The sequence below is a fragment of the Toxorhynchites rutilus genome, chromosome 2 (genome assembly GCF_029784135.1).
Source record: "Toxorhynchites rutilus septentrionalis strain SRP chromosome 2, ASM2978413v1, whole genome shotgun sequence".
NCBI lineage: Eukaryota > Metazoa > Arthropoda > Insecta > Diptera > Culicidae > Toxorhynchites > Toxorhynchites rutilus.
Window position 1 is genome coordinate 87,628,918 of NC_073745.1, and position 9,637 is coordinate 87,638,554.

A 9,637-nucleotide genomic window follows, 5' to 3' on the forward strand; every position below is an offset into this window, starting at 1 on the left:
TTCCAAATCTTGCATTTTTTCCTACTTGTTCAGTGCCTAGATTTCCATTTCACCCCCTATATCTTCCGGTTAGACGTAGTCCTACGTCAAAACAAATGGCTTGGATCGTCTAGTTCTGATGCCAGGTGACAGAATTAGGTAGAAAATAAATAGGATTTAACCGGTTTTGCAGCACATCTTGATTTTCAAATGCGTGTTTTATAGGTAATAGATCGATTTTGGCGCTGTTTCTTACTGCCAATAAGTATATTTCAGGTCCAAAAAACCTAAAAAAAAGTTTCTAAAATTTAAGGAATTGGCCGGTTTTGCAACTAGTCGACATATTTATGCTGTGATATTTTCTAGTGAAAGGCTATGACTTTATATAACATGCATACATGAATATATTCGAGACTGGTTCGACAGGTCCTACTAACTACATGGGTTGTAATTTACGAAGCAATTATGAAATTTAGACAGAGCATCAGTTAAAAATGTGCCTCCTTCAACAAAAGCACCCTGGTCACGTTAATCAACATTACACTAAAACCTGTTCTTGTGCGTTTTTATGCGACTTTTTTTGCGCGATCGCCCAAAATGAATGCATCAAAAATCCCGTGCGATTTTTTTTGTGCGACTTTTTTTGTGCGGTATTTGAAAACAATGTTATCGGTATTTGTTTTCCTATCTTTGGCATGTCATCGCTTTACAGCTTGTTCCCATTCTCATATTGTTTTGTTTGTTATAAGGTGTCAGTAGGAGCTTATTGAAAGGAGCAAAGAGTTAATTTTATGATCTGCGCAAGTGAATAGGCCGCTTATTAAAGTAAAAAAAAGGATATCGGATGTTGATCACGAGTGGAATCATTACAATTTGGGTAATTTTTTTAAGGGAACCTATCCACCGCACAAAAAAAGTTTTTCTAAATTGTGTAGCGAACAATATTTTTTTAAGCTACTGGTGAAGTTTGGTACAATTTTTTGGTGCGATTTTTTGTGCGGTTCCTCAAAAACAGGTTTGCCTGTATTACGAATAGTGCTAATATTCTGACATAATGAATGGTTGATCGTATTAGTTTTAAGTGTAGATTGTTGGTAGCAATCCGACAACTCCGACAATGCCTTACTATTCTTCATTAATTGTCGGTCAGTTCACCATGAACTGCAGTATGGTAGTAGAATACTTAGCTTAGTAAAATAAAATATCCTAGCCATTCTTGCTGGAAGTATCGTGCTGAACACTAATAAATGTAGTAACGTAGTACAATAAATTAAAGTTGTTTGTGAATCTAAATGTGTGTTCAGAATTTATGTTTGTGAAATAGTATCCAGTGTACTTGTTCCGATATACCGTGGTAGCATTCAAATGCTGCGATTATGGTTCAGTAAACCCTGGTCCTGACTGCTACCATTCCTACACGCACGCAACGAAATCTGTAATCTAAAACACAACGTAGGGTGTGTGACAACATAAAATTTTGGTGCCGTGACCAGGATTTCCACATCGCAGACGGATCACGACAATTGTGTTATTCAGTTAATATCACACAATTGATTGACGCCATCATTGGCTATGTTTCAATACATCATTATCCATTAAACCAAGGACGCCATCACTGGAAACTCAAATTGAATGCAGCATATCCAGTGCCACCACCAACTTAAAGCAGTTTATTGTATGCAAGGCATTTTGAATTTTTATAGCAGGTAATTACCTGTCCAATATCTGCTGATAGTTCCACAGGTATGAGTTAGATACCTTTTCTATATTTGCACGCATATTTCTTCGCCGCCTGATTACTCCGGAGCCTTCACAAGTAGAGGAGCACCTTTCTATCATTCATAAACGGAACAAGGATATACCGAAGGTTGCATCTTACAGCATTTTTAATTTCAAGGCTCAATTTGCCTTGGAATAGGTGAGTACCATTCCAAGTGCAAATACCTTTTCTCGTTGGATCTACCGTGGTGCTTTTTGCAGAAATTTCAATCGACATTGACCTCCGTTCGCGTTTTATCATGAGTACTGCAGGAGAAATCAATCAACTGATCTCACGGAGAACATCGCTTCTAGCTAGTCTGGGTCGGGCAGAGAACTTTCTGGCCGAGTTCGACTCACAGCGGGATCAAATACAGCTACATGTGCGTCTTGAGCGGCTGGAAAAATTGTGGGACGATCTCGAAAGTACACAAGATCAGTTGGAAGAGATAGAGACAACTGATGAAGGTAGGAAAATGCAGGAGAAAATTCGGGCTAATTTTGAACCTCGACTCTTCATAATAAAGGCAAATTTAGCTTCCAAGCTTTCTTCGTTAGTCACTGATGCTCGTCCACCTCAACCAACGTACACAAACTCCACTCTCTCTGGCATAAAATTACCGACAATAACGCTCCCTGAATTTGATGGGGATTACATGCAATGGCTTACGTTTCATGATACCTTCTTGGCATTAATACATTCCAATTCTGAAGTTCCACCAATTCAAAAATTTCACTATCTGAAAGCAGCTGTCAAAGGAGAGGCTGCTCTGTCTATTGAGTCCATTGCTATTAGCTCTGCAAACTACGAATTAGCTTGGCAAACATTAAAAGATCGATACGCAAATGAGTACCTTTTGAAGAAACGACATTTGCAAGCTCTGTTTGATATTCAAGGCATTAAAAGGGAAACGGCAGCTACGCTCCACGGATTGGTGGATGAATTTGATCGTCATGTCAAAACATTGCATCAGCTAGGTGAACCAACAAATGCTTGGAGCACTATACTTGAACATCTGTTATGCACACGCTTACCTGACGATTCGCTAAAGGCTTGGGAAGATCATGCATCGAAAACAGATAATCCAGATTACGAAAGCTTGATTGTGTTCCTGCAACGTAGAACTCGTGTCCTTGAATCTATATCGGTGAACCATAACACTGCATCCACAAGTTTCAATACATCCGGCCAATCAACGAGAAAACTTCCGCATCTTCGCTTGTCATCATACACCTCTACAACGGATTCGAACAATCAATGTCCAGCATGTGATCAACCACATCCATTGATAAGGTGTCCAAAATTCTACCGTTTTTCTGCTACTGAGCGACAGCAGCTGGTCATGTCGAAGCGACTTTGTCACAACTGTTTACGTAGAGATCACATTGCTCGCAACTGCTCTTCGAACTTCAACTGCAAACATTGCAACCGTCGTCATCACACGCTTCTGCATTCTGCAAACAATGCCCTTGTGGCTAGTAATGTAACCGACATTTCGTACGGCCTAGCGCCACCCGAAACTAGTCAATTTAGAGAGTTAGAGGAAATTCAAAGTCAAACTTCGGTCGCTGCCACCAAGAGTTTGCCAAGTTTCGAAACAAGTGTATCACTCCAGCAACCTTTCGAAAATGTTTTCCTACTCACCGCCGTAGTACAAATTGTTGACGCATATGGACAAGAACATCTAGCGCGTGCTCTTTTAGATAGTGCTCCACAGCCAAACCTTATGACAGATCGCATGGCAAGAATTTTAAATTTGAAACGAAACAACGTGAATATAACCGTACAAGGCGCAGGCCAACTTTCCCAAGTAATCCGGGAGTCAGTTTTTGCAGAAGTAAGGTCAAGAAAAGAAGGCTTCTCTTGTGGAATTGATTTTCTTGTGATGGATCATGTCACCGCTGATTTGCCAGCGCATCATGTAGAAACAACTGGTTGGAAGATTCCTACTGATCTTTTTCTCGCAGACCCTTCTTTCAACAAATGTCAACCGATTGATCTCGTCCTAGGAGCTAAGCATTTTTATTCCTTCTTCCCTGGTGCAGCTCGAATTCACTTGAAGGAAAAGCTACCATTGTTGATAGACAGCGTTTTTGGTTGGATTGTAGCAGGTTCAGATTGTTCTGCTTCGCCATCGCAACACTCCACAGTCTCGAGTTATAGCGTCGTAGCGGTAGCAGCCTCTTTAGAGCAAAGCATCGAGCGTTTCTGGAAAACTGAAGAGTTAGTCGTTAAAGATAACTATTCCATTGAAGAAAGACAATGTGAGACACTATATCAATCTACTGTAACGAGAAACAACGATGGGCGCTATATGGTTCGTCTTCCTAAGCGACCAGACTTTGAAATCATGCTAGGTGAATCAAAGCAAAATGCCTTTCGACGATTCGAACTTTTGGAAAAAAAATTGGAACGAAATCCAGAAATTAAGAAAGAATATCACGAATTTATGCGTGAGTATATCTCTCTTGGTCATATGAAACTAGTCAAGAGTAGCGACGAAAATAATAAGCATTTTTACCTGCCTCACCATCCGGTTATAAAAGAGACAAGCTCAACAACTAAACTACGAGTCGTGTTCGACGGATCAGCCAAATGTTCCACTGGATTTTCGCTTAATGACTCTCTTTGTGTGGGACCTGTTATCCAAGATGAGTTGATCACGCTTGTACTGCGCTTCCGAAAACACCAGATTGCTCTTGTTGTTGACATCGCCAAGATGTATCGACAAATACTGGTGCATCCGGATGACACCCGCTTCCAACGAATTTATTGGCGATTTTCTACCCAAGCTCCAATACAACCCTATGAACTCCAAACGGTAACATACGGGTTAGCACCGTCTTCCTTCCTCGCCACAAGAACTCTTGTACAACTAGCAACTGATGAAGGGAAATCGTATCCTCTAGGAGGTCCAGCATTACGTAATAATTTTTATATGGACGATTTTATCGGTGGTGCTGAAACTATAGAAAAGGCTATCCAATTACGAAAAGAATTAACGGAATTGCTTGCTAAAGGAGGATTTGTGCTACGCAAATGGTCATCCAATCGACTGGAGGTACTGCAAGGACTAGATAAAGACGCCATTGGGACTCAATCCGCTTTGCATTTTCATCCAAATGAAACTATAAAAACATTGGGTATAAGCTGGGAACCCGAAAACGACTTTCTGCGATTTTCATCTCACGTATATGAAACCGATCAGCCAACCACAAAACGATCAATATTATCATCAATTGCAAAACTGTTCGACCCATTAGGACTCATTGCTCCCATCATCGTCAAAGCTAAAATTATGATGCAAGAGTTGTGGTTACTCGCCTGTGAATGGGACGAACCTGTACCTGAATCCATGAGCGAAAGGTGGAGGAAATATTATAAACAACTACCCCGCATTTCCGACTATCAAGTAGACCGATACGCTTTTCTTCCTAATTCAGTGATTCAACTTCACACGTTCGCCGATGCATCTGAATCTGCATACGGTGCATGTACTTACGCTCGCTCTGAGGACAATAAAGGTAAAGTGAAGGTGCAGTTGCTAGCCTCCAAATCCAGAGTAGCCCCGTTAAAACGACTTAGTTTGGCCCGACTAGAACTATGCGCAGCAGTTCTCGCTGCCCACTTGCACAACTGCATAAAAACCGCTATTGATCTCGACGTGACTAAATCCTACTTTTGGTCGGATTCAGCTGTTACTCTACAGTGGCTGCAATCACCTCCTAATGTCTGGAAAACATTTGTAGCCAACCGAGTTTCGGAGATCCAGCACTTCACACACGGTGATCATTGGAATCATGTATCTGGGAAAGAGAATCCTGCTGACTTAGTGTCACGAGGAATGCTGGTAGAAGATTTTCTTAAAAGCCGATTGTGGACTCACGGACCATGCTGGTTGTCACTTCCACCAAATGAGTGGCCGATTTCTAACCCGCCGAATGTAGCTGAAAACCAATTGGAAATGAGAAATATTGTTGCGACCATACAAACTTCACCGTCTGTTCATCCTTGGTTCTTACGCTGGTCTTCATATAACCGACTTCTTCATGTAATCAGCTACTGTATCCGGTTCGTAAATAATGTTCGCGCAAAGTCTCGGACTGATCGATCACCATCCAAACCAAATTGCCTGTCACTTACCGTTCCTGAGTTGCTGAAAGCAAAAGCTTTACTAATTTGCCTCGCTCAACATGATTCATTCCGTGCCGAAATAGATAGTTTGATGAAAAATATGCCAATACCAAAAAAGTCCAGTATGCGTAAAATGAGCCCCTTCCTGGATTCAGAGAGAGTGTTGAGAGTGGGTGGACGTTTGAACATGTCAGACTTGCCTTTTCAAGCCAAGCATCCAGCAATATTACCTGCCTTTCACCCATTAACACGATTGTTAGCACAACACTTCCACATCAAAACCCTTCATGGCGGCGGGCGTTTGCTTCTAACCGCAATGAGAGAAGAGTACTGGCCACTACAAGGCCGTAGACTCGCCCGGAGTACTGTCCGTAACTGCTTCCGTTGTACCCGTCTAAACCCTATACCTCTTGAACAACAAATTGGCCAGCTGCCTGCCCAGAGAATAATGTCAAGTAGACCATTTAACGTTACCGGAATAGATTACGCCGGACCGCTGTACCTGAAACCCACGCACAGACGCGCTGCCCCTGCAAAGGCTTATATATGCGTCTTTATATGCTTCACCACGAAAGCGGTTCACCTTGAACTGGTTGGAGATTTGTCAACCCAAGCATTTATCGGTTGTCTGCGAAGATTTGTTGCCAGACGCGGTCGCCCGTCTCACTTGCATTCGGATAATGGTAAGAATTTTGTCGGCGCAAAGAACCAACTAAAGGAATTGTTTTACTTGCTACAAAATGCGGAAGAACAACAAAGAATTAGTTCCGCCTGTGCCGATGAAAACATCACCTGGCATCTTATTCCCCCTAGGGCGCCGAACTTTGGCGGTTTGTGGGAAGCGGCAGTGAAGGTTGCGAAAAAACACTTATTTCGCCAACTTGGATCCACCCGTATTTCCTTCGAGAATATGTGTACGGTGCTCACGCAAATTGAGTCTCAAATGAACTCTCGACCGCTATTGCCGATGACTGAAGAGCCAGATGACTTAGCTGCGCTCACTCCTGCTCACTTCCTAATCGGAACTTCGATGAATACACTGCCCGACCCAGATCTCAGCCACCTACCGATGAATAAACTCGATCAATACCAAAGTCTCCAACTGCATACACAAAAGTTTTGGAAACACTGGCAACGAGAATATCTTCAAGAACTTCAAAAAGATACCAAATGCCGTGGACGTAACAATCAAATTATACCTGGTAAACTAGTTATACTCATCGATGACCTGCAACCTCCAATTCGCTGGCCTTTGGCTCGCATAGTGTCAACTCATCCCGGCTCCGATGGAATCACTAGAGTCGTTTCGCTGCAGACCGCAAGAGGACTTATTACACGACCTGTCTCTAAAATATGCCTGCTGCCATATGCTATGGAAACTCCTGTGGCAGATTCGTTCAACTGCATCAGCAACATGGTTTTAGATAGATAGAAGCGAGCTTTGAATGTCCTTCAGACAGACAAGTAAACAAGAGATTGTTGTTTGTTTTTATTGAATGTAACTATTCAAGGCGACGGGTATGGTTGATCGTATTAGTTTTAAGTGTAGATTGTTGGTAGCAATCCGACAACTCCGACAATGCCTTACTATTCTTCATTAATTGTCGGTCAGTTCACCATGAACTGCAGTATGGTAGTAGAATACTTAGCTTAGTAAAATAAAATATCCTAGCCATTCTTGCTGGAAGTATCGTGCTGAACACTAATAAATGTAGTAACGTAGTACAATAAATTAAAGTTGTTTGTGAATCTAAATGTGTGTTCAGAATTTATGTTTGTGAAATAGTATCCAGTGTACTTGTTCCGATATACCGTGGTAGCATTCAAATGCTGCGATTATGGTTCAGTAAACCCTGGTCCTGACTGCTACCATTCCTACACGCACGCAACGAAATCTGTAATCTAAAACACAACGTAGGGTGTGTGACAACAATGAATACAATAAACATAATTTCATTCAATCCATTCACCACATCTTAATATGAATTATTAGAATTCTCGTCTTATTTCCGTTCGTCTTATTTTACCCTCGACTGTACACACGTGGAACACTATTACAGCTTAGTAGGAGCACCGGTAGAAATTCCACACTTTATTACGGTCCCCGGATGATGGGAAGTGCTTTCGAACATCTTAGATCTTTACTATGGAGCGGAACAGATTACGATGGAATGTGGGAAAATGTGCTTCTCTCGTACGCGTCTGGTGGCTCTCAGGGATGGCACTAATTGAAGTGCACACCAGATATCCAGCCGTAATAAAGATAGTGTCAGATGAAATCCTCATTATCCGTAGTGTTCTACTAAAGATATATGCACAATTATATACTGACATTATTTTAGTTCCATTTTTTCCATTTTCCATTCTCCACACAAGGATAAATATCGATTTCGCAATAGTATAACTATCATCCCAAAAACTTTATGCTTCCAAGGCGCAGAGGTGACGAAAAGACACGCGCGGGCATAGTTTACGAACGGAACGACACGGCTAGAGACTGATAAAAGTGTTTTTCCCGAGCAAAATTTAAATATAATCTGATAAAGTAATAACCGTAGGCGCTACATCCGTTTTTCTTCGGCGAGAATACAGCGAGAAGATTTTCAGTGCCAGCAGACTGAGCAAGTGAGCAGTGCGAGCAGGGGACAGACAGGAAGCGCTGGGGATATTGTGGGAGGCTTATCGAAAGTTATTTCCAAGCTTTGGCCGCGTCCGATAGGAAGGGCCCCGGGACGGTTGGAAGGTCACAAGGTTGATTGAATTGAGTTTAGGAAGCCCTAATAATATTTATCGAGTTTGATGCTCGGAGCCGTTGTTTCAGGTCAGCGCTATCATCCCGTTGTGGATAACAGGACTACCCCGCCACCGCCTTCAAAGCCTGATAAATTATACGAAATGTGTTTACTTACCTTGGCGGAGACGGTTAGGCCCATTTGGTGGTGGAAGAGGTGGACTGAGGTTGCTGACAGTCGGTGCGTTCGGTGCGATAGAAGGGCGGGCTTCGACTTCGGATGCTTACGTTAGAATCTCTCGGTTGTTCAGGGAACAGTTTTGATATGGAGAAGCGTAAGGTACAGCTTGTCTGTTCGGATGATTGATTTCTGTTTAATTGGTCCTGGAGGTGAGCCCGTCGGAACGGATGAATTTCATTCGAGTGATGGATATTAATTCTCTCAGTTTAGCTTGAGGAGCGCTTTGGTTCGATTTGAGTTTCGGATAAATTTGAATTCGAATGCTTTGTGCCATTTTGCAGTTTTCAGGCACTTTTACAGTTCATTTAAGAGACTGAAATTCGATCATTGGCATATAACTCAAATATCACGCCATTAAGCGATAGTTAGTAGACTTTTGATTTTAGTCTATTCATATGCAACAATATCACCGTAAACTCATGTACATGGCGTAAAATTTCCTATAATATATTTTTTTAAAGCTCTAGAGTCGAAACGTAAATTGTTTTTTTACCTCGTTCGCAAATACATTTCCACAAATAATTCCGGTTCGCACAAAAGATGTCAGAGGAACTCGCTGCACTCCCAAATGTTGCCACATTCAATCGAAAAACATATGCACTCACTTTCCGGTTGGAGTTTTTCCGACTCATGCTCATCCCTGCACTACTCCCGACAGCGCAAATTGATTCCTGCATCAGTATTTGATTAAAGTATGATTCCTTTGTCGAGACGAGGGTTTTTTTCCCTCGAGCCATGTAAAGTGTAAGTAAAGTGGCTGCCGTTCAAAGTACCAAAATATTGTTACAAATTT

At 41.9% G+C, this 9,637-nt stretch overlaps 1 protein-coding gene across 1 annotated transcript in view; it reads left to right on the top strand.

Moving 5' to 3' along the window:
* Positions 1-7,304, top strand: part of LOC129765900 (uncharacterized) — a 28,221-nt gene extending 20,917 nt beyond the window's left edge. The window contains exon 4 of the mRNA XM_055766339.1: positions 1,960-7,304. Within this exon, the coding sequence (XP_055622314.1) occupies positions 1,960-7,304 (5,345 nt within the window). The remainder of the gene's footprint in view (positions 1-1,959) is intronic.
* The last annotated feature ends 2,333 nt before the right edge of the window (positions 7,305-9,637 follow it).